General features: G+C 43.7%; 1 protein-coding gene across 3 annotated transcripts in view; it reads left to right on the forward strand.

Moving 5' to 3' along the window:
- The window catches only part of CHCHD3 (coiled-coil-helix-coiled-coil-helix domain containing 3), a 286088-nt gene extending 274792 nt beyond the window's left edge, over positions 1-11296 (forward strand). For 2 of the 3 annotated variants that reach the window (XM_057731058.1, XM_057731061.1), the window contains one exon: positions 10571-11296. In XM_057731058.1, the coding sequence (XP_057587041.1) occupies positions 10571-10594 (24 nt within the window). In that variant the 3' untranslated portion in view covers positions 10595-11296. The other variant, XM_057731060.1, reaches the window with a different exon arrangement.
- The last annotated feature ends 14117 nt before the right edge of the window (positions 11297-25413 follow it).

The following is a 25413-nucleotide window of genomic DNA, read 5'->3' on the forward strand; positions in this document are numbered from 1 at the left end:
GAAGGGACATCCAGTATCCACTAATACAGAAATAAGGCAGTGAGGGAAGATGGGAACGACAGTCATGAAGTGAAGGGAAAAAAACTCTGATGATCAAATGAAGTAGCCATTGAGGCTGAAAGGAGCAGACGGGGGGTGGGATTGTAAAGGCAGGAGCAGAGGTGCAGCTTAGCGCTGCCCCGTGGTAAGACCACGCCATAGTGTCCAGCGGGGGTTATGTCAGTATTTCATGAGTAGTCACCCTTCCACCCACACCATGTTTCCCGTGTGTGTGTGTGTGTGTGTGTGTGTGTGTGAAACTAGTCTAACTTTGTGACTTCAGTTCTGCCTCTGTTGTTAAATGAGACTTCGGCAGGATACGTGGTCCTGGTCATTTGTTGTTACAGTTCCTGACCGGTCAACACCCCTTCTTATGTTTCCTTGTTAAACTCAAAGAACCAGCTGGACATGCTAAGATACTAAATACAACAACCCATTAGATTGTGTTGTCCATTTCCGGCGTAGTGCCAGAGTTTTCCCCTTGGGATAATTCCAGTAGCCAAATCCATTCCACTTTTAAGTGACTCATAGACTGGGCTTTCACTGGTTCCCTCAGGGCATTGTTCTCTAGACTAATAGATTTTACTGATAGGAAAATTTCCGGATATTCCTTAGCCTTACTTTTTGTTTCTTTTACATCCTCTTATTCCCATCAGTCTTTCTTCAGCTAGTCTTAAAACAGTCCTCACGAGTCAACAGGAGACATTTAGACTGTTACTTCCAGTGTATTAAGTTACGTTTTCTTCATAATGGTAAAGAGATATTAAATTGCTGTAATTATTACTTCTAAGACTTAAAAGCTACTGGCTAGCTATATGAGATAAACAGCATTTTAAAATACAGTAGAACATTGGTTGATAGATTTCTGTGTCTTTTATTTCTCATACCTGCTTAGCCTCACAGCTTTCTGTAAACTCCCCAAGATTGAATTACCTGTTCTTACCATCAAAACCTGATTCCCATTCAGTCTTGCTTCAGGAGAATGGAAGGGAGGGAGCAAGGGGAAGCCAGTAGTACTGGACCACTCATGGACCAAAATGTGCCCAGATTCTGCTTATAAAAGGAGGGTTGTAGAAAGGGCTTGCTCCCAGATCTGCACTGCCTCTGCTCCCTGGGAACACCTCATGTCCCTCAATTTACTTGCAGAATCCAGCTGCCTAGGGGTAGCAATTCTAAGCCCTGCTGCTTTTGACAGAAAGATTTGGAAGCTGGCTGGACTCTTGAACATTCTGTGCTCGCTGGAGGAGAGAGTTTGTGGGGAATGCTGGAACGTTCTAATCTAGTCATGATGACCTGGGCTTCAGTTTTTTGTTTGGTAAATTAAGGGTTTGAACTAAGCTGCACAAGGGCCTTGCAGCTGTCATTTAGGGTTGATTCTACTTCCATGTCTGAGAGCAAGCATCAGGCTGCACAAGCACCCGGGGTCCTGAGCACATTCAAATTAAGAGACACAGGCTGTTTGGCACAAGCAGCATCTCCTTAAGCATCCCCTCTGGAAGAAAAGCTGCACTTCTGATTGGTCGGCATGTTGCCTGGTCTTTCCTTGAATCTGGTACTCCTGACGGCCCTGAGGAAGCCAGGGTGGCAGAGTGAACTGCGAGGGGGTGAAAACAGTCTCAGTTTCTCCAAAGCCAATGGAGTGAAAAATCTCAGCACTGCCTGGCAGAATGGAACCCGCCGGCTAATAAACTGCACTGGAGAAAGCAGGCTGCATCCCTCAGCCAGCCCTAGGCGACTCTCTACTGTGCTGGCTTCCACCCTGCGGGCCACGGACCATGGGTGGTAAGGGATTGTGCAGATGAAGCAGGAAGCTGGCTCAGAAGAACCAAGGAACTACCAGGACTAAACGTAAGGGCCAGACCCAGGACAGGCCCAAGGGACAGAGGTGAGCGTGGAGGCTGGAGTCAGACGGTGGAGGCCAGGCAGGCGCTGGTAAACCATAGCTGAGGTTTATTTTAAATCAGCAGGTGGGCAGTGGGGCAAGCAGCTCAGCTAAAGGAAGGACCGAAGTGAGGAAATCTTGTAAGTGAGTCACCCCCCGCTTAGGCTTGTGTGCTTCCTGCTGATCTCTTTGCGGAGAACAAAAAGTTACTCGACTGTAACAGGGAACATGGGATTAAGACCCTGATAAATGAGGCTAGATCTTAATATGAAGTTACTGCACTCCAAGACTAGTGTTACCCGATTCTTCATTTTGAAGATGTAAAGGATACCTCCAGTCTGTGGTTATCCTTTGAAATAGAAGACCTCAACATTAGTGCCTGTGGGGGAACTTGCCATGGCAGAACATGTGAGCATTCTTGAGGACAGTGTATTTTATTTCCCATTGTACTTGGGTTTATGTTAGACCAGGGCTCAAGTACATCCCTGTTTCTTGAGTGTGAAGAGCGCCTGGAAACATAGTAGTAGCTGTCACTTCAGGTATCAGAATTCTTGAAAGAAAAGCCTAATGCCAGAGCAAGCTGTATTTTATCATTGTTTTCAGATGAGCTATAAATTACATGCAAATGATTTTGGAGACTCATAAGCTGTTAGAGCTAGCAGGACTTAGAAATTGTGTAACCTAATCACATCTTTTCACTTGGAAAAATTAGCACTCAGAGAGCTTGGTGATCTGTAGATGGGGCAGAGTCCAGATCAGAATAGCCTGATGCCAAACTCAGTGTGCTGTTCCCTATAACATCAGATCACAAACACGGGTGATCAAAATCACCTGGGAAGTTTATTTAAAATGCGTATGCCGGGTCCATCCCTAAGAATCGGATTCAGGTATGAGGTGGGACCTAAACATCTAAACTTCCAACTAATTCTCCGGGTAGCTGTCCATGGAGTCTGAGAAACACAGCTCTAGATCCCATTGGCCTGAACTGCAATGAAAGGTCTTCAGCCTCTCAGAGGTCCTGCCAAGTCTGACGCCCTGCTTTCAGAAGATGTGGAGCTGCTGGTCACTGCGTACCAGGTCTCAGCCATCTGCAGAGGTCTGGTCAGACTGACTAGGTCCTTTCTCGGCCTCAGGAACAAATCAGAAGATGTTTGGACAGAGGGCAGGAGCCTCTGAAAAAGAAGTTCTCTTCTCCCATCCTCTTGCCCCCATTGAAAGTGTAGGTGCTCCCAGTTGAGGAACCACACCCGGTTTTCCTGGGCAGGAGGGAGGAGAGAGGCCAGCTCACAGTTGTGACTGGACCCTCCCTTGGCTCTGCTGCTTCCAGTCACTCTGCTCCCCTCCCCTGACTCACACCAGGGGCCCGTCTCCTTAAGCAGTCACTTCCGATGCACACAGATGCCCACCTTCAGGGAGCACGGAGACAAATCACGAAGGTTCACTTTCTGGGAAGGCTTTGGCGAGCGTGGTTGGGTTGTGTCTGAAGGCTTCTTTATTGTCACCACCTAATGACATTTATTAATTGCCTGGCTGGGCTGCTTTTCCTCAGGAGGAGGCATGGGCATTCCAGAAGAGCTTTCTGGTCCTTCGGTGGGGCCACCCTTCAAATTTGGAGTAACATCAAAGCAAACTAAATCCCAAAGTTTAGACTTGTTACCCCAGCCTTTTCCATCATAGGAATCTTTTTCTAAACCACTTTCTGAGAGTAACAGTTGCTTTATGACATTTTTTTTAATCTGGGTTTAATAGAAGAAATATTACCGTGGTAATAGACCTTCATTTCTCTTAATAGGCACTTCTTTTCTAGTGCTTAAGCTTCTAGAGTTAGAAGTACAGTATGTTAGTGTTTTGTCTATTATTACAGCAAGTTGTATAAACAGTTAATTACTTGTAACTTAATTTGAATATCACACAGAGCATTTGTCATAAGAAGAGATGAAACTAGACTCAGGCATAAAAAAGTTAACCTGCATTTCCTCCAAGAGGGAAGAACAAAGAACAGCACTTGCTGGGGGGAGGAGACAGATACTGAAAACAAATCAGTTAGCTAATCAGGTTTCCAGGCGGCCAGGGGTAGTACTCGGGGCAAGGCAGAGCGTGCTTCGTGCTTCTCACACATTGAATTTATGGATTACTTTTCCTTCCTTCTCACTGAACAGTCTTCTTCTGTCTCTCTCACTCCCGGTTCCTCCTCGGAGCTCCATTCTCTTCCACTCCCCACTTTCCTGTGCCTCCTTAGTGAAAACTCAGGTATGTCAGGATGCATTTCCATTTTAGTGCCCCCCCCACCCTGCCCCCACCTTTCTCCTGTAAGCCTTCCCTCTTCCATACCCAGCTTTTACTAGGTCTTTTGAAGTCTTGGTGAGATACTGGGTAAGCTCAGACACACTCTGAGTGGTATCCGTTTTAAAAAGACCAAGAACACTATTTTTATTCTGTCGTGATGGTTGTGAGCTATCCAGGGTTGCCATAATTCCTCTTCAATATATCGAAAGAGTCAGTAGCTGACACACTGCTATGGTAGTCAGCCCCCCCCAAGAAAGCTGTAATTCAAAAAACCGTTGAGGAGGGACTTCCTAGGTGGCGCAGTGGTTAAGGATCCGCCTGCCAGTGCAGGGGACATGGGTTCAAGCCCTGCCCCAGAAAGATACCACATGCTGTAGAGCAACTAAGCCCATGCACCACAACTATTGAGCCCGTGTGCTGCAACTACTGAAGCCCCCATGCCTAGAGCCCGTGCTCCACAAGAGAAGCCACCACAATGAGGAGCCCCTGCTTGCAGCAACTAGAGAAAGCCCATGTGCAGCAACGAAGACCCAACACAGCCAATAAAAAAATAAATCCAATAAATAAATAAATAAATAAATAGTTGATGAGATTACTTTGTAACAGAAATATTTGAGGAAAACAGTTAAGACCGTCTTAATCAATGGAAATGACACACAGCCTCTGGTCCCCAGGGGTGCTGCTCCTGTCTGACGGGGAGGGCTGCCAGTCCTCCTTCCTCAGTGGCTGGAATCAGAGAGAGACTTGGGAAAAGAGCAGTGTGGGTGCCTGAACCATTCTCTGCTTTCGGTAATGTGCCCAGCTGTTTAGCAGAGGCGTTTCTGCAGGCCCCAGCACGTGAGTGATGAGCAAGTGCAAGGAATTTCTTTCTCCACATTAAGATTAAGTGTTAGCAGTTCCTTAAATGAAGGAAGCAATTTTTTATAACTTGCAAATCTTCTCCCTCATTCTTTGGGGAATTTCCTATGTTAATTTATGCAGCGTTAAATTTATGCAGTGTTGAAATTCAGCCCAACAGCAGCGACGGGCGGAACCGATACAAAGATGGTAGGAGAACCTATCGGTGGGAGCTGACTGATACAGACCCTGCCAGGCCTCAGGATCCCTCCAGCCAAAGGTCCTTGGGCCTGGATTTGGGCAGGTTTTATTGCATAGTTGTGATATAGTAAAAACACAGAATGTTTTACCAATTAATTCATCTAAAATTTTTCAAACTTGATGTTGTATTTGTTAATGTCTCTGACAGAAATGAAGAGGTTTTGTACCACCTCTGCCACTCATTGGTGGCAACTGAGTGTAGTTTGACAACAGGTGTATGGACCAGCCCTGGAAGACACAGCTTTGCCCCCTGTGTCTTCAGGGAGTCACCCAGGAATCAGGTGAACTGCCGTGCTGTCTTTGAGGATGTGATTTTTAATACAAGTAGCAAGGTATTTTGTGAATATGGTTACTTCTCTGTGTTTTATGTTTGTTCAAAAATGTTCTTTTAGTGTCTTCATGTTAGACTGGCCCACAGTTTTCACACCAGCCAAGGCCCAGCTCGTCTCTCTTAAGAGTCTGACATTCTTAGCATTACATGACCTGGCTAAAAAATTACCCTTCCATATATGGTTGGGGTTACAGGGAGGAGAAAACAAAAAAGATCTCCTAGACTCTTGTGAACACTTTAAACTCTTGCTTTTATTTATGTTGTGGTCACTGTGGATTATTTTGCAACATTTGAAAAGAGGTATGTTGTCACATGGCTGTCGCTATAGCCATGAGACCTCAATTGTAGAATGAGGCACAGCCATGTGGTATTTGACCAGGCAGGTAGCAGCTTACAGTTCCCATTGGTGTGTTGAAGAAAGTAATGAGTATATAACCTGCAAAGTAGCATCACTCACAAAGTGATCATTTTCTTTAGTAACTAAGTGCCCTTACTTGGCTTCAGTGTAGATCTGCTTTATACTGACTTCCGTTTTGTATTAATAAATAATGTTATGGCAAGGTTGTCTGTATATCTGGAGTTTATAGAGCTTCCCCTTTGCATAGTTGGAGAGGCTTTCACAGATGAAGTCACAAGGGTATGAGGATAAATGATACTGTGATATTGCCTGGTCTGACTCTTACATGGTAAGTGCTCGATTTTTAAGTTTTCCAACAAATACAGATTAGTTTGAGAGGAGCCTCACATTCTAGTGTTCTATAAGATGACTTTCTGCTGAGTGGAGTCTTTCTCTTAATATGTGTCCTCTACAAACTACTTTGTCTGCTTTTATATCTATTCTTCTTTAGTAGCCTATGGACATAGACTTCTTAGAAGCCTGTAATCATGGATACTTTAGGAAAACCTTTAGGATAAGCTGTTCATCCTGTGCTTCTGTGACCCAGTATGCTTCTCTGTCCTCCTTTTCCTTTTCTGCCCCTTTATTTCAATTTGTTTTCTTCATCTCTGACCTTAAATCTTTATCTCTAAAGACCTTTGACCTCTTTCCCAAGCCTGCAACTTCCCTCTAGACATTTCCTTCTGGGATGTCTCATCATCTTCCCAGATTCCCAAACCCAAAATGTTATCTTCCTCATTCCCAAGATGACTCCTCCCACTGACTTTCCTGTTTCTCTTGGTCACACCACCTTTCTCCCTGTCACTGAGGAGCCACCATACCTAAGGTCTCGTCATTGCTTTTTTAAAATTTTCCTTCCCTTGTCTTTTTATGGCTCTATTTCTTGTTCCAACCCTAGCCTCACTTCTAATTTGCCTCCTCCCTGGTCTTCCTGCCTCCAGACTCTCCTCCATTGGATCCATTGTGCTAAGGATGTCAGGGTAGCCTTTCTAAATGACATCTTCCTACTAAGGACAGTCATTGGATTCCTAGGTTTTTTTTAATGGCCAACAAGGTAGTGTCTCAGCCTGACATTCACAATGGGCCCTTTCTATACTCTTTCCATTGGTACATCCTGAATGCCTGCCCTTTCCTCTAGCTAGGCCTGTCTCTCTCCTCCATTTTTCATCCCATACATACTGGGCTTTTCCCCTCCTCTGAATGTTTACCAGTGCTGCCCCCCTCATCCCTCTCTACCTTCTGTTCTATCCATAGTGAAAGATGTCTGAGGATCCTTCCCTGATCACTCCAGCTGCAGAGAGTTATCCTCTTCTGAAATAGGCAGGCAGCACTCTGCTTTTGAAGCAATACCTTCCCTGGAAGAGTACACAAAGAGTTGGGAAATAGGAGAAAGACAAAAAATTACTTTGTCCTATATATTCTTTTGTTCTTCTTGAATTTTATACTGTGTGCATGTATTACTTAATCAGTAAAATAAAGTTTTAATGTATTTAGCAAATGTATTTTTAGAAATAGCAAGTTATTACTCTGTATTATGCCTTAATTTTCCATGAGCATGTGTATTGGTTTCCCCATATCACCTAATTTGATACAATGAGTACCTAGTAGGACCTCAGTTAAGAGGTTGGGTGAAGAAGTGGCTGGAAGGGTGAGGGATGGAAGAAGACATGAACAAATCAGAGGCGATCTTGGGCCTGACCTAGCTCTTCTTCCTGAGTAGTTTCAAAACTAAAGGGGAAAGGATCCCTTTTTTCTTCTTAAAGTTTCTTAAGAATGGAGACAGTTTATCTCCTGCCCCAGCTAGCAGAGTTCTAATCTGACAGTTAAGAATTTTTTCTGCCTAGGATTATATATATAGGAAATTGTAAAAACTCAATCAGAAAACTGTTAGAATTGATCAACAAATCCAGTAAAGTTGCAGAATACAAAATTAACATACAAAAATCAGTAGTGTTTCTAACAATGAATTTTCTGGAAAAGAAATTGATTCCATTTATAGTAACATCAAAAACAATAAGATGCTTAGGAATATATTTAACCAAGGAGATCCAAGGTCTCTACTCTGAAAGCTACAAGACATTGGTGAAAGGGATCAAAGAAGATACAAATAAATGGAAAGGTATTCCATGTTCATGGATTGGAAGAATTAATACTGTTAAAATGGCAATACTACCAAATGCCATCTATAGATTCAATGCAATCCCTATCAAGATCCCAGTGGTATTTTTTTTAATATAGAAATAGAAAAAACAGTCTGATAATTTATTTGGAACCACAAAAGACCCTGAATAGCCAAAGAAATCCTGAGAAAGAACAACAAAGCAGGAGGCATCACACGTTCTGGTTTCAAACTATACTATAGAGCTGTAGTAATTTAAACAGTATGGTACTGTTTAAATGACACATAGGCCAGCGGAACAGAATCGAGAGCCCAGAAATAAACCCAAGCATGTACAGTCAACTAATATTTGACAAGGGAGACAAGAATACTCAATGGAGAAAGTCTCTTCAATAAAAGGTACTGGAAAAATTGGATATTCACATGTCAAAGAATAAAACTAGACCCCTATCATATACCATTCAAAAAAACTCAAAATTGGTTAAAAACTTAAATATAAGAAACCATGAACCTCTTAGAAGAAAACATAGGATAAAAGCTCCATGACATGGGTGTTGATAATTATTTTTTGGAAATCATACCTAAAGTACAAGCAGCAAAATCAAAAATAAACAAGTGGGGCTACGTCAGACTGAAAAGCTTGTGTACAGCAAAAGAAACCAAAGTGGAAAAACAGCCTACAGAATGGGAAAAAAATATTTGCAAACCATGTTCCTGATAAGGGGTTAATACCCAAAATGTATAAGGAACTCATACAACTCAATAGCAAAAACAAACAAAAAATCCAATTAAAAAATGGGCAAAGGATCTGAATAGACATTTTTTGAAAGATGTGTGAGTGGCCAACAGGTGTATAAAAAGATGCTCAGTATCACTAGTCATTAGGGAAATGCAAATTAAAACCACAGTGAGATATCACCTCATGCCCAAATGGCCATCATCAAAGAGACAACAAATGCTGGCATAGATGTGGAGAAAAGGGAACCCTTGTGCACTCTTGATGGGGTTGTAAATTGGTGTAGCAACTATGGAAAACAGTATGGAGGATCCTAAAAAAAATTAAATTTAAAACTACCATATGATCCAGCAATTCCACTTATGGGAATGTATCCAAAGGAAACAAAAACACTAACTTGAAAATACACCTGCACTCCCATGTTCATAGCAGCATTATTTAAAATAGCCAAAACATGGAGACAACCTGTGTCTATCAGTGGATGAGTGGGGAAAAAAAAGCTGTGGTATACATATAGACAGTGGAGTGTTATTCAGCCATGAAAAAAAGACCTCAGGAAATCCTGCCACTTGCTACAATATGGGTGGATGTTGAAGGCATTGTGCTAAGTGAAATAAATCTGACAGAGAAAGACAGATACTGTGTGATCTCACTTATATGTCAAATCTGTAAACAAAAAACAAACACCAAGCTTATAGAAAAAGACGTAAGATTTGTGGTTACAAGAGGCGGCTGGGGACGGGGGGTAGGTGTAGGCGGAAGAGGGGTTGGAGGAAGGTGGTCAGAGGTACAGGCTTCCAGCTGTAAGATAAGTACTACGGGTGTAGTGTACAACGTGATCACTACAGTGGACACTGCATGGTGATACAGGAAGGTTGTCAAGAGAGTGGATCCTAAGAGTTCTCAGTGCAGTGAGCATTTTTGTCTTTTTTTTTTAATTGTATGTATATGAGGTGACAGATGTTAACTAAACCTGTTGTGGCAACTGTTTCGGAATATATATAAATCAAACCATCATGCTGTACACCGTAAACCTTATACAGTGATATATGTCAATTAATTCTCAATAAAACTGGAAAAGAAATTCTTCCTGTCTACTGTTCCTCACCCCCACCCACACAAATAACTGCGTAGAATGTAGGGGCCATTTCTGTAGTTTGGGAAGACATACTTAGCTCTGTGTAGCTCCACCCAGCATTATGAGTTCATGAACAGCTGCATTCTGCCTAGAGTGAGCAGAGGCTTCGGGGAGAAGACCTTGCCTTCAGTTGAGAGATTCCCTCTTCGCCCTGCTCCACCCCACCCCGCCCTTACCCCCTTGGCAGTAGCTCTCCCCCAGTCCCTGCAGCCACCAGAAACGCTCCCACACATCCCCAGTGTCCAGGGTAGTGAAACTGCACACACACTTCCCACTGCACCCCCGCTCTCACAGCCCAGGCCCTGTTCACCCTTCGGGTTCCGTTTGATATGGTGGGGGGAGGGGTCATTTGGATATTATACATGACTAAGCAGTGATGTTCATTAAAGGCTATTGTATTTCCAGACCAGGAAGCATATGCCTTGCTTTATATGTGTTTGAGGTAGATCTTTGAAAAGCGACACAAGCGGTACTAAATAGTTACTGCTCGTACTTGGTCCCCTCCTTCTGCTGGTAAATCTTATGTTTTCTATTTCTCTTGCAGAGCATGCTTGAGAAGGGAGGATAAAATCAACTTTTAGAACAAGCAGAATTCCTTCAACGTTAATTCCAGAGACGGAACAGGTTTTTTTTTTTCCTAGTAAGAAAGCAACCCATTTAAAGAGAAGACCATTAAAGAGAAGCATCGGAGAGCAAATTCAGCAGAAGCATATCACAGTTTATCAGCAACAGTTTGAAAAGCCAAGGCCTAGATCAGGGACCAGCCATCAAGGATGTGCTGCAGTGTTAATAAACCCTGTTTATGATGATTAAAAAGAAAGGCAGCCCTCTCCACCTTTTGTACTTTCTGTTCCACTTCCTCTTCTAACCAAGCTCCATCTTCGGGAGAACCTACAGTCCCCCAAAGCTGGGGATTGAGATCAAGGGCTGAGGTCACTGGAGTGGGGAGGAGAGAAGGCCAGACCTCTCCATTTCGGGCCAGCAGGGCTGGGTGGAATTGGCTAGGCTGTGGCATGTTGGGTTTCTCTCTTTTTCTTTTCTCCCTTGACTATGTAAGAGCTACTTTAACTTATTATGGTGATCATGTAAGAAGACAAAAAGGAGAGAAAATGTACCTCTTTTGATGGATTAATGTTTCTGATTACAAGTGAAATAAGGCATTTTGTGTCAACATGAAGGCAACCTCGGCTTCTGCAGCCTCTCCTCTATCATGAATACTGACATCTTTACTTCACTCACTATCAATAATAAATATATTTTCTGACAAAGACTGTCATTGTAGTCTGGGGCCTTACGTGTGTTTTTTTGTGTTTTTATTTTTTTCATTTTTTTTTTTTTTTGCCAGGTTAGATGGTTATACTTACGGGAATTAAGTTGATTTATACTGTTATTAATTTGCATTTGTGCGGTGCCTTTCCTCTAAAAAGCTGTAAGACACTTTGCAGATCCTCAGACAGGCAAGAGATGCTTATAATTTGCCTCTCAAGTAGATAGGATTCAGTAAGATCTTTACAAATTGCATGAACCTTCCTTTGTCTGGGATGACCGAAGTCATCCTTCCTGGGGCAAGCACTAGATTAGGTAACTTTGGTTAGGAACTTCTGACCCTGCAATACTAGGAAAATGTTAAAAGAAAGAAAAAAGAAGTTAACCCTGAGAGTTTCTTCTTTTTCCAATTTCATCACAACTTCCTGATTATAACTCACTTTTCCACCAGAGGATTGGTGCTTCAACACTGGAAGCTGGAAATGAGCATATTCACACCGAATGAAAAGATCGTTCCAGGAAATAGATGAAGAAGAGGATGCCCGTGCTCTGTGATGTCATCTCAATATCTTTTTTGTCATGTAGAATTTTTATTTCGTTTTTATTTTGTTACAGAAGGAGAGAATTTAGCAAAGTAATTAAGAATACAGGCTCTGGAATAATGTGCATCTGTGTTCAGATTGTGACTCAGCTGGGGGACCTAATGAAGTCACCCCCCCCACACACACCCTCCCATACTAAGCTTCACATTCCTCAACTGTAAACGGAGGGGCAATGCAAGAACCTGCTTTGTAGGCTTATGGTGAAGAGTCAAGATGCTTTGCACATACATTTGGTCAGGTCCACTGTCAGATACGTGATTATAATAAACTGGTATTTGGAGTTGGGGGCATGGAAAGACCATCCACGTGCCTTTTACTTAGAGAAAGTTGGGATGAATGTAACTTGTGTCGGGAGAATTTCAGCCAACCCCCTTACATGTCAGTGTGGCTTCTCATGCATCTGAATTCCCAGGCCAGCTCCATTTGAATGACATCTTTGCGGACACACCTGTAAACCTGGTGTTGATTGTGAATGACATTGGGGACACTTCTCGAATAATTACTGAAAGGCTCTGTGATTCTGTGCGGTGAAAGCTTTTGTTTCTTTAAATGATGCAGAATAAGCTGCATTCATTTCAGTGTGAGTGAAGGAAGCATTGGTAACTTGAGCAGCACATTCTGGCACTGTCAGGAAGGCGTCCAGGTAACTGCCTGGGAGAAATAATAGGTACACGAAAACAAATGTGTACACGGTGACTTGCTGTAGTGTTTGCAAATCAGCTAACTCACAAATTCCCTCCTATACTGCTTTGTTTTGCAATTTAGAGCCAAGAACTTGGCACATCCCAGGCTGCCAGTCTTGTTGCTGGCAGAGAAATAAAACACTGAAGAGTCAGGCATTTAAAGCTGGTTAAATCCATGAAAATGGAAGGTGGTTTGTCAGGACCTCTCTCTCCCAGCACCCGTTATTAACTTCTCATTCTGATAAACATGATGGGCACCAGGGAGGTAAGACCACACTTCAGGAGAAGTAAAAGGGTGAAATGATGCCTTTTCCTGCACTGCGGAGACCTCCCTGTTAATTGCATCACGAGTCTGCCCAGGTCGCTGTTAACCTCAGGACAACTGCTTGGGGAGAATGTTGTGATCTATGTGAAGCTCGTGGGAGTGACACACTCCAATCAGTTAGTATCTCCATTAAGTAGAATACACCGTGAACCACAGTAGTTTAGCTCATGAAGCCGAGAAGAATAAAGTATCTTGAAAGCTGGTCAGATGTTATCACGCTAAACTAATGTCTGGTGAACTTCTAGAAGACAGTGGGGTCGAATCAGCACAAAGTCCTCCCTCTGGAAAGTCAATAACTTATTACAGAAAATATGCCAATGTGCAGTGGTTTAAAAAATTAATGACTGATCATTATTAATAGCAAATGTGGACTGCTAAAAGCCAGGCGCTTATAGCCTGCTGGTCAACCAATGAGACCTCTCTACAGCAGCTCTAAGCTGCCAGTATTTTGCTTCGAAATGAACAAGCAGCTGGGTGTCCTCGGCTTCTCTGGCTTAGGAGTCGGGAACCTGTGGTTCTTAGCTTGACATCTTTCAGCCCACAGGTATAATTGCTTTCACCAGAAGCCCACAGGATAATTCTCTTTTCCCCCTTTCTGTGAACTGCAGGATCTGACCCTTTCAAGATATAAGAACTAGAGCAGCTGAACAATTGAAAGTAGCAGTAACTTACTGTGATGATTCTGTTTTCAGTTACAATTCTTGACAAGCCAATACTTTGTTTGAATGAGTGAGTTAATGTATATTTGTTTTCTATCTCTGTCTCGGCTCCCCCAAGTTTTCATCCATTTCTCAGCCTCCCCCCTCAGTTGCTCCATCTTTATCACCTCCTCTGGACTCTTCTGTGTATTTAAACTTTTCTCACCCTTCTTGGCCTCCCAGGCGCACCTCCTGAGACACGTGACATCATCCTGGGTACAGAATTCTGGGCTCTTGCTCTGAGTTCTGTTTGCCTCTTGGAACAAGTCACTTCCTCTCCAGTTTCTCTCTGCCCAGTGGCCCGCTCTGGTTCTTCTCCATTATAGCAAGAGATTTTTGATACTTTCTTTTCTTCCCTGCCCTCCTAGTTCTTAAACTAGTTATGTATTTAGAACTTATCATTTAGTCGTTTTTTTTTAAATATTTGTAGTTCTTAATTTATAAACCTGGTAAATGGAATTTTTAGATTCTCTAGGGGAAGAAAATGCCCTAAATTTCTATTTAGCTCTCTGTGGCCTATGATTGTTATTTTTCCTGTAGTTTATGATCCTCATGAGAGAAATGGTTTCCTGTCACCCCAGGGAATTTACTGAGTGGGCGGGCTGTGTCCATTCTGGAATGTCCCCCTAGGACTTGTTCCCTGTTTGTGCCAATGAGATCCACAGTCCAAACACCCCCAGGTACTGGAGAGACAGTGCTGCCAATGCTGTTACCTGCATTAGTCTGAGCAACACATAGGCGGATTAATTCAAGTCCACAATTTATCTTTAAATGTGTACTAGACATTTGTTTTAGCCTCGTCTTGCTGAGTCCTTAAAAGAATACAGAACATTGTAGTTTTCAGTTTTCACTCTCTCCTTCCCTTGACCTACTCAGTGTCGGCAGTGCCAACAGTGACCAAAACCACATAAAGGGAATTACAGGGTGAGGATAAGGACATACTACCGGTAAGATGGAACGCTGGCTCTTGGTCACCGTGGCTGTATGGAGAGAAGCACTGGACGTTATCCCCATAAACTTTTCATTGTCCAGTCTCTGTTGTTCAGAATCCACTACAATGTGAAGAGAAAAGCCATTTTTAGTTATTTCAATTTAGGTGATCTGCAGGTGTATCCGTTTTACTGTCATCCCCATCCCCCCGGGAGATGGGAGTAGTCAGTGATTTTCCCAGTTCAGTGGAATAGGAAGCTTCGAAGCTGCCCTTGTATCTTTAGGAGTTTGACTTCTGCCCTGATGTGCCTTGGAGAGCACTCTTGGTGAAATATGGTGAATTGGCTTGATAAGCAACAGAGACAATGTAAACTTGCTCTCGCGTACCCAGAATGAGATCACGTCACTCATCTGACAAGGTCCCTTACACTAAGAATTTTGGCCAGAGTACCAGATAGCTTAGAGAACTTTCAATTCCATTAAAAACACACACACGAAAACAAAACCCAGAGTGACTGGGAGAAAAACGACCAACCACCTAATCCATTCTCCCAGCTCCAGGCCGATGTTTGAATGAAGATGATGAAATTTCATCTTGTGGCCTCTCTCCTGGAGCCTCCAGCCTCCGTTTTGCTGGCAGAACCCCCGTAAGAAGAGTTGAATTGCTTTAGAGGAGAAAGCAAAGTCATCATCCAAATCAAAAGTGTCTTCTTGGACTTCCCTGGTGGCGCAGTGGTTAAAACTCTGCCTTCCTAATGCAGGGGGCCCGGGTTCGATCCCTGGTCAGGGAACTCAGATCCCACATGCATGCTGCAACTTAGGAACCCACATGCCACAACAAAGGAGCTCATGAGCCACAATTAAGGAGCCCACCGGCCACAGCTAAAACCCAGCCCAACCAAATAAATATTTTTTTAAAAAAGGTGTCTTCCACTTTTCCTGCTGGTTGTCTTGAACCTTCTAAACAGACCCTCTGCCTTCTCCAGACCATGATAAAATGCCCTGCGTTTTAGGGGACAGCCCAGTGTTATACCCAATTTGGATTCAGGAAATGTGGTCGCCATATTTATGACTTTGAGTTAAGGAAGCTGGAAATTGAAAATTGAAACTGTCAAGTTCCAGTCCCTTGAAACGCCCTCAGACCAAGTCAACTCTGAATGGAAAACAGATACGCTTCAATTTAATGAAATGCTTCAAACCTCTTGAAGTGAGTTTGATTAGGCAAGGCCTCCACACACTTCAAAGATTTTCTCATGCCAAAAAGCTTCACTTCCCTCCTCTCTGTCCCCCTACCTAGTCTCTGCCTCTCCTGGGAGGATCCTTACTGGGCTGTGGCCACTGTCACTTTGCTGAGAGGGCGATCTGCATTGGATATTACCCTTCAAAGTAAATTACGTTTCCATAATGGTTTTCAAATGCAAATGTGGAAGCCAGAGGTCAATGGCCACGTTGCAGGGTACCACTCCGCTCCAGCTATGCCTTCCCTTCCTAGACTTCGTCCCGGGAGTGGCCTGCCTGGGCTGGACCCCAAATGGCCCATATTTGGGGAGCTGCCGGCAGTGCCCTTCTCTGTTGGGTCTGCCAACTGGCCAGGCTGCTGCTGGGCCCTCATCAGTGACCACAGCACAGATTGAAAGCCTGTGCTCGCTCACTCTCTCCCTCTCCCTGGAGAATATATACAATGAGGGTTTAGGGCCAGTTGACTGGACAATTGCTTCTTATCTGCTGCCTGTGCAGTTCAAGAGACAAGGGTAAAAACCATTTTCTTCATTTCATAGCCACAGGCCATGTCTCTCAGTCAGCATCAAATAGAAACGCAATGCCAGCCTGCAAATTTTAGCTTTGCTTTGCATCTCCCTAAGCTAATGTGCACCCTGGTCTCAGAAGCATGACAACAGAGTCATTGAAAATATTATTCAACAGAGAGTTGAAGTGGCAATGTCATCTTATTTCAAGCTTGGAAGGCCGGCTGCAGAGCAGGAGCTGGGGGCTCTGCTTTAACAGAGGGTGAATAGGGTGTCAGCTCACCTGCTGGTGGGAGTTTGAGTTTCATCAGTGTTCATAAAATGCCTTTGCAGCAGCCACATTTAAATGTGAAATCAAAATAAAAGAGTCCATGCCCTGTACCCTCAGGTGCTTAACACAGAACTTGGAAATCTCAGTAACTAAGGCAGAAGGTGCTCTTGTTCCTGCTGGAGATGACTTTCTCAGTGAAGTTCATTGTTATTGTGTAGAAGCAGTCAAGAGGGCTTATGAATCACCATTAAGATACTGCTGTTTCAGGAACATCAGAAGTTACTGTCCTGAGTTTTTGTAACCGCTTTCAACTTCCTCCTCCATTCGTCACCCTATGGATCAACCTGTACCACTTAGCTCGCCACTCCCGCATTTTCCTGTACCCGGGAGAGGGGTTTTCTGCCGTGGCACCGTGTCACACGGGCCCCGCCTGAGTCATTCAGACATTGACTCATCAAGTCAGCAGAGCCTACCTCTGTGCCCCAGGCACTGTTCCTGGAGTCAAGGAAATAGTGATCAATGTGATGGACAAGGTCCTGACCTCAGGGAGCTTATATCCTTACAGGGGGGTGAGAAGCCGGCTTCAACATTAATGTCAGGAAGTAATAAGTATTCTGCAAAATATTATAGCAGGGCAAAGGAATAGTTCAGGGAGAAGGAATAGGGATTCGGGCGGGGGTGTGCTATATTAGTGGGCAGTGAAGACAGCTGAAAGGAGTGACATTTGGCAGATTCTTGAGTGTAGTGAGGGGATCATTCATAGGAAGGTCCGGGGAAGTGCATTCCAGGCGGCGGGCATGTAAGCACCTGAGGCAGGTACACGTTTGGTATGTTAGGGGAGCAGCAAGGAGGTCCTGGGGGCTTGAGTGGCAAATAGTGTTGGGAGATGGGTTCAGAGAGGTAGGCAGGGGCCACGCAGTTGGGACCTTTTATTTCTAGGCCGCACCCCACGCAGCTTGCGGGATCTTCGTTCCCCAACCAGGGATTGAACCTGTGTCCCCTGCAGTGGAAGCGCGGAGTCCTAACCACTGGACCTCCAGGGAATTCCCTAGGACTTTTTTGTCCACGTAAGAATTTAAGTTTTATGCTGAGCGTGGTTTAAAAAAAGAACATTGGAGGGTTTGGCGCAGGGCCATCAATTGATCTGATTTACATTTTTAAAAGATTACTGACTGCTGTGCGAAGAATTATGTGAAGTGTAGGTAAAGTGGAAGCGGAGGAACATTAGGAGGCTGTTACATTAATGATGCAGTAAGGGGTGTGACATGGACAAGGGTGGCAGCAGTGGAGAAAGAAGTCATCAGGTGTAGGAGGTCTGTAGATAGAAGTGGACCCCATAATACTGACGATTACATTAGATGTGAGGTGTGAGGAAAAGAGAGGAAAAGTATAAGAACCCCAAGATTTCCCTGAGCAACTAGCGGAATGGTGGTACCGTTAATAACGTGATGGACACACAGCACTAGTGGGTTCAGGTTTGCTCCTGTCCGGTTGAATATGTAAATTACAATTCCTAGCAGAGATGTTGAGGAGGCGTTAGGTCCCCGCCGGGACTAGATAGAAGACGGAGCCATCACCGTCAAGACGGTGCAGAGCCTTGGCACTGGTTGTGCTCACCTGGCGAGTGAATGTGGAGGGTGAAGAGGGTTGAAGACTTAGCCCTGTGGCTCTCAGGAGCCAGGAGGAATGAGAGGACAGCCACTGAGGTGGGAGGCAAATCGAGGCTGACTCAGAGGTCAGGGAAGAAAGCATTTCCAGCAGGGAGTGACCAGCTGTGTTAAATGCTGTTGGGAGATGGACTAAGATGAAGACAATTAGCCAGTTCTGGGTTTGGCACCATGACGGCCACTTGACAAGGAGTTTTGGTGACTGGTGAGGATGAAAGCCTGGTCATATGGGGTTGAGGAAAGAGTGGGTTTGGGAAGTGGAGACAGTGAGGAAAGGCAGCATTTTTGAGTAGTTTTGCTAAGCGGGGAGAAGGGAAGAGGGGAAGTAGGTTGAGGAGATGTGAAAGATGTGATCGGAAGGTACAAACTCCCAGCTATAAAATAAGTAAATATAAAATAAAGAAATGTCAAATAAATAAGTAATAAGGGATGTAGCATACGGCATGGTGACTATAGTTAATAATACTGTGCTGAATACCTGAAAGTTGCTGGGAGAGTAGATCTTGAAAGTTCTCATCACAAGGAAAAAAACTTGTAACTGCATATGGTGATGGATATTAACTAGACTTATTGTGGTGATCATTTCACAATATATGCAAATAGTGAGTCATGTTATGCACCTGAAACTAATACAATGTTATATGTCGATTATATCTCAATTAAAAAAAATGTATATATAGTGCTGGGTCAGTTGGATATCCACATGGAACAGAAGGGAAACTGGACTCATTCCTTACTCAGAAGTCAGTTTTAATTGGTATATCATTTAAATGAGTGAGTAGAACACTAACGCTTCTAGAATACAATATAGAAGAATAGCTTCATGACCTCAGCATGAGGAAGTATTTCTTAAACAGGATACAAAAAAGGTAACCATAAGGGAAGAAGGTTGGTAAGTTGGATTCCTTTAAAATTAAGAATTTCTGTTCATCTAGACACCATGAAGAGAGTGAAAAGGCACATCTTGAGGGAAGATATTTGTGAAGCATAAACCAACAAAGGGCTCACATCCAGACTCTATAAAGAACTACAAATCAGTCAGAAAAGGCAACCGAGTAGAAAAATGAGCAAGAGACTGAAATAAGCACTTCACAGGAAGTAAATATCTAAATGGCCAATAAACATATGAAATGTACTCAACAGCATTACTAATTAGGGAGATGCAAATTAAATTCACAATGAGATGCCACCACTTATCCACCAGAATGGCAAAAACTAAAAAGATGGAAAATACTGAGTGTGGACAAGGATGTGAAGCAACGAGCTTCTAATGCATTGCTGGTAAGAGTGCAAATTGGTACAACCAATTTGGGAAATGATCTAGCATTATCTATTAAAGCTGAACATATTGTCTTAGTTCATAACAAAATAACTCTAGACGACTGGGTGGCTTGTAAACAATCGAAATTTATTTCTCACAGTTCTGGAGGCTGGGAAGTCAAGATCAAGGTGCTGGCAGATTTGATGTCTGGTGCGGGCCCACTTCTGGTTTATAGATGGCTGTCTTCTCCGTATACCCTCACATGACGGAAGGGGTGAGGGAGCTCTCTGGGGTCTCTCTTATAAGGGCACCAATCTCACTCACGACCAGATCTACCCTCATGACCTAATCACCTCCCAAAGGCTCCACCTTCAAATACCATCACATTGGGGGTTAGGTTTCAACATAGGAATTTTGAGGGGGCACAAACATTCAGTCTATAGCACAGATCCACACCTGATGACCCAGCAGTACCATTCCTAGGTACATGCCTAGAGAACGTTCAACAGCATTTGTGATAGCTACAAAGTAGAAACAACCCAATGTGCATCGTAATGAAAACAATAAATATATTGAGGCATGTGGACTATTATATAGTAATACAAATTAGTGAGTTATGGTTACACATAAAAATGGGTGATTCTCACAAACTGTTGAGCAGAAGAAGTCAAGGACTAAAAAAAAAAAACATGTATAATTCCATTTCTATAAACTTCTGAAAATGGCAAGATAAATGATAATGTTTACGGATGGATGCTTATGTGATAAAACTATGCAGAAAACTAAGGAAGAGTTATAAATGGGTAGCAGTTATGTTTCTGGGGGTCAGAGTGAGTACTGATGAGAAGGGGGTCCTCAGGGGTCCTGGTGATGTTCTGTTTCTTTGAGTAGATAATGGATCTACTTGATTTATATTTCATTGAGTTGTACATTCGTTTTGTGTACTTCACTTTGTGTCTTATACTTCACAATAAAAAGGATTCAAGGTGAATTTAAACAGGTTCAGGCTTATCCCTGTGACAAAGTCATCTCTGCTCCCTTGATAATTACCAGTAACTGACATCTGTTGAGGGGTATTCTGAGCCAGGTGCTGTATTAAGTATTTTAGATACATTATCTCTGATTGTGATAATCCTGTCAGCTACTTTTATTATTCCCATTTTACAGATAAGGAAACTGAGGCTTGGAGGGGTTAAGTAACCTGCCGAGGGTCATAGAGCTAGTAAATGGCAGCCCACCCCTATCCTCCCTAGAAGTCTGGCTCTTGTTCTGCTTGAACTGCCATGTGTTCTCCTCTCTCTCTGCACATGCGTCATCCTGCCGCTAGATCTTTAGGGCAACCTCCAGATCCCACACAGCATCTATCCCAGTGCAGTTGTACAGTATAAGCTTTCAATAAATGCTGAGTGAATAATGAATAAAAGCCCCATTCTTTTCATCCGCTTCCTCTCATGTACTGGGTGCAGTATTCCAAGATTTTCTTGCCTGGACGAAGTTCCTGGGGTTTCAAGCAGAGGAAAAATAACAGGAAAGCCTCCTACTTGTGGTTCATGCTAGTTTTGCCCACTGGGGTCTGTCAGACAAATTCCCTGCTTCCTTTTTTACTTTCCCTGAGCTCCAAGACAGCTGCCTAACTACATCGTGTTCCTCCCTTGGCCTGCCACCCAGGAAGCAGAGATGGAGACACAGACGGGCTGTGTGCACACCTGCTGCCTCCGCCTCCGGAGGGGGTTCCAGGTGCAGCCCCTCCACGGGCCCCAGGTGGGCCAGGAGGGTGCAGGGCGCAGAGCCCAGCCATTCTAAATAAGACTCCCAGTCCCACGTTGCCGCTGGTTTCCCAAGGTCTTCTGAGGCAACAAGACTTGGGAAGGAAAGTAACTGTTGGTCTGGAAATTTCGGGCCCTGTTCAGTGATGGTTTGTCACCGGCTTTGAAGCTGGAGCTGCTCACGAATTCAGTTGTGTGCAGAGCAGCCGCGTGGGGCTCCAGGAAAATCACCAGCTCAGCCTTTGCCATCTGCCTTCCCTGTGTGCTCTTTTCCTGGTGTTAGAAGATTAAAAATAAACAACAACAAAAAAGAAGAAATCAAAGTTTGAGAACTCTACACATATTTTCCTGGATGATTTTGACCACAATCTCAAGTTGTCCAAAACAACTAATTATTTACAATTCCCCCACCGACCGCTCACCTCTCCCAAACTGGCTCTCCCTGCTGGCTTTTGACACCCACTCATGCACCCACCTTACATTTCCATTGCCAGGGTCTGAAGTCCAGGAGTCCCTGGACTCCTTCCTCACCCACCCTTGCCCACCCACACCCACCCACCGACAGTCTTTTAGATCCCAGAGAACTTGGGCCAATCCTTTGTTTTAGACACCTTGAAGCCACATAGTAATGTCCTTAGAGTGAGGATTACTAGGCACTAAAAAGGTTACAGGTGGTCTATAATGTCCTTCAGGAAAATCTCTATAAATCTGTAGAGGGTGATGTAAAATGGTCAAGATCTCTCCCAGGTCTTTTTACCATAATTTCTCCCTCAGCATGTAATAAATGATGTTTGCTGTGGCCTACCTGAGTGTTAATATCCTTCTTTACCAATAGAACCTTGAATTTGTTCAAGTATCAGCCTTTGAGGGCTAAGTAGCCTTCCCTACCCAGCCTCAGGGATGAATCGTGATCAACCTAAGGCAATCACTCTCCTTGCCAGGGATTGGCTTAGGAATGGACATGTGATATAAGTCTGGCCAATGGGGTGTGAGGGAAGTTTCCTGGGGGCTTCTGGGAAAGTTAAAAAGCCACACTAGTGAGGCTGGGTCATGTGTCCACTGATGGCCTGTGGTGTTCCTCTGTGAGTATATGAAGCCTGGAGTTTTGGTGCCCACGTTGGGATCATGGAATGATGAGACCGAGGGCAGAAACCAAGACATGGGGGGTAGCAGAGGCAAAAGATGAGAGGGGCTCGAGCATCGGCCAAACTGTTCTGTCATTGGACTTTCTGTTACAAGGGGTGGTATGTTTATGCATTTCATTTATGTGGTTGAGTTGGGTTTGCTGCTACCTGAAGCTGAGACTCTCCTAACTGATCGTCTGCATTTGACAAAGATGCAGTCTTCTCTCCCAGTCCCTATTCTCCTCCCATCATTAGGGCACCAATTTCAGGCTAGCTTTCTTCTTAGGAGGGGTTGGGATTTTAATGAGATCCTTATAATCTTTCACCTGAGTCTCCTTCTCACCAAATGCTTGGTCAAGCTTAGCCTTTGAATCTCTAGTCATGGAATAGAACAGTGTTAAATGAAGTCCTCAGTCAGGTCCATCAAAATCACATGGACAGTAGCCAAAGGCTCTTAATTAACCTTTCTTCAAAGAAAATATACAAATGGCCAATAAATGAATGAAAAGACAGTTACCATCACCGATCGTTAGGGAAATGCCAATCAAAACTGCAGTGAGATACCACTTCACACCCAATAGGAAGGCTGTGATCAAAAAGAATGACATTAAGAAGTATTGGTGAGGATGTGGAGTAATTAGAACTCTCATACATTTCTGGTGGGTGTGAAATGGTACAGCTGCTTTGGAAGAGTCTGGAAGTTCCTCAAATGGTTAAACATAGAATTGCAAATGACCCAGCAACTCCACTCCTAGAAAGAGACCCAAGAGAAATGAAAACATAGGCCCCTACAAACACTTGTACATGAATGTTCATAGCAGCGTTATCCATAATAGCCAAAAAAGGAGAAACAACCCAAATGCCCATCAACTGATGAATGAATAAACAACAACAAAATGGCGTATCTGTAGAATGGATTATTATTTGGTCATAAAAAGGAAGGACGTTCTGATATTCGCTACTGTGTGGATGAGCCTGAAGAATATTGCTTGAAGTGAAAGAAGCCAGTCACACAAGAAGAGACATACTGTGTGATTCCATTTATATGGATAGGCCAGAACAGGCAAATGCAGAGAGACAGAAAGTGGATTAGCAGTTGTCAGGGGCCAGGTGTTAGGGAAAATGAGGAGTGACTGCTAAAAAGTGTGAAGAAGATGTTTGAAAATTAGATTGTGGTAATAGTTGTGCAACTTTAAATGTACTAAAAACCATTGAATTATGCACTTTCAATGGGTGAATTTTATGATAGGTGAATTATATCTGAATAAAGATGCTTTAAAAAGAAAGCCTCTGAAATAATTTTTGCTTCCTGAATTTATAAGAATTGGAATTGCTGCCATTCATCTGTGAAAAAGTAAAAGTATAGGCAAAAACAATTCTATAGAATAATAGTAAATCTGATTTATATGCATCTAAAAACAATCACCTGGGGTGTTGAAATTATAGATTCCCTGGCATCACCTGAGAATTAGGTTGGACCCTCTTCTGGAAATGCATAGCTCCCCAGAGATGCTAAAATTGGGTAAATAAGAGATGAGAGGAGTGTCCTGGCCTTCAGAATAATGGTTCCCGACTAGTGGAAGGAGTTAATTTGCATAAACGATGGTGAGTGTCTCATACATAACCGTAACACAGTGCGTGATGAATGTACAGTTACGGCAGAGTTTTACAGTCAGACATACCTTATCTTGAGTCCCGGCTCTGTTAACATGAAAGCTATGTGAACTTTGGAAAGTTACTTAAATCTCTTCCAGTCTGTTTTATAATCTGCAAAACGGGGATAAAAATATCACTTCCATCGGGCTGATGTAATAACATATTTCAAAAATCTGAGGCACTTCATACAGTGCCTGGCACCTAGTAAGTTTTTATCTAAGTGGCATAGAGTTGATCTATTCGAAAGTCCATCCTTACATCAGTTGAAGTCTTAGGAAAACACTGTATTTGGATATTAGCTCAAGGACACTCAGAAATGCCTTTACTGAACTGCTAGCCATATGGTGAAGTCCGTAGCACATAAACGCTATGCGAGTAAGGCTTCTTTTTTGGCTCCATGCTGTGTTATCAGTGTCTGGAGGGTAGTGGTTCTTAAATATTTGCTAAGATACAGGGTTGTTCATTAATTATTGTGAGTTACTGTTCCCTGAGTCCCTTGCCATATAATATGAGCAATGCCATTTGCCTGCATGTGGACACCTGGTGTCTTAGCCTGGCTGCTGTAACAAAATATCATAGACTGGGTGGCTTAAACAACAGATGTTTACTTCTCACAGTTCTGGAGACTGAGCAGTCCAAGATCAAGGTGCTAACTGATTCAGTTCCTAGTGAGAGAACTTGTGGGCTTGAAGACAGCTGCTGTGTCCTCACAGCTGTGTCTCCTTCCTTAAAAGCCACTAATCCCATTATAAGGGCCCCATCCTCCTGCCCTCATCTAAACGTCCAAAGGTCCCATCTGCAGTTACCATCACATTGGGGGTTAGGGCTCCAACATATGAATTTGGAGGGGACAATTCAGCGCATAGCACCTGGCATTTCTCCCCCAGCCCCAGTCTCACCAGCAGGGACCTGATGCTTCCAACTCCTCAGCTGTACCTGCCAGAGGTGTGCCTTCCTGCTTCTTCCCACTCCTCCTCCCATGAGGGTCCTTGCCTCCACACTCCTCTCTGCCCCCACCTTTGGCCAGCTTTCCTTCATGTTACGGGACCTGATGCCACTGACCAGCTGTGCTGCGCTCTGCCCTGCTCAGTAGACCCACATCGGCACCTGTGAAGCCTCCGTAGGCAACATTTACGGAGCCTCGTGTCAGTCCTGACAAATGTTTATGTTCTCAAAATTCCTGTGAACGCCAGCCAGGAGAATGCCAGCAGACACAGAAATATCTTTGAAAAAAGAATGGTTTTGCTCCCATCGTGGTAGGACCAAGGTCTCTGCTGGAAGAGTTGCTGTGGCTCCCAATTGCATGGCCCTTTCCACTGGTGCATCCCCATCTCATTTGCTGTAGATTATCACGAGCTTACCCATCACTCGTGCCTCCTAGGCCTCAAGGAGG

Source organism: Hippopotamus amphibius, chromosome 4, assembly GCF_030028045.1.
Source record: "Hippopotamus amphibius kiboko isolate mHipAmp2 chromosome 4, mHipAmp2.hap2, whole genome shotgun sequence".
NCBI lineage: Eukaryota > Metazoa > Chordata > Mammalia > Artiodactyla > Hippopotamidae > Hippopotamus > Hippopotamus amphibius.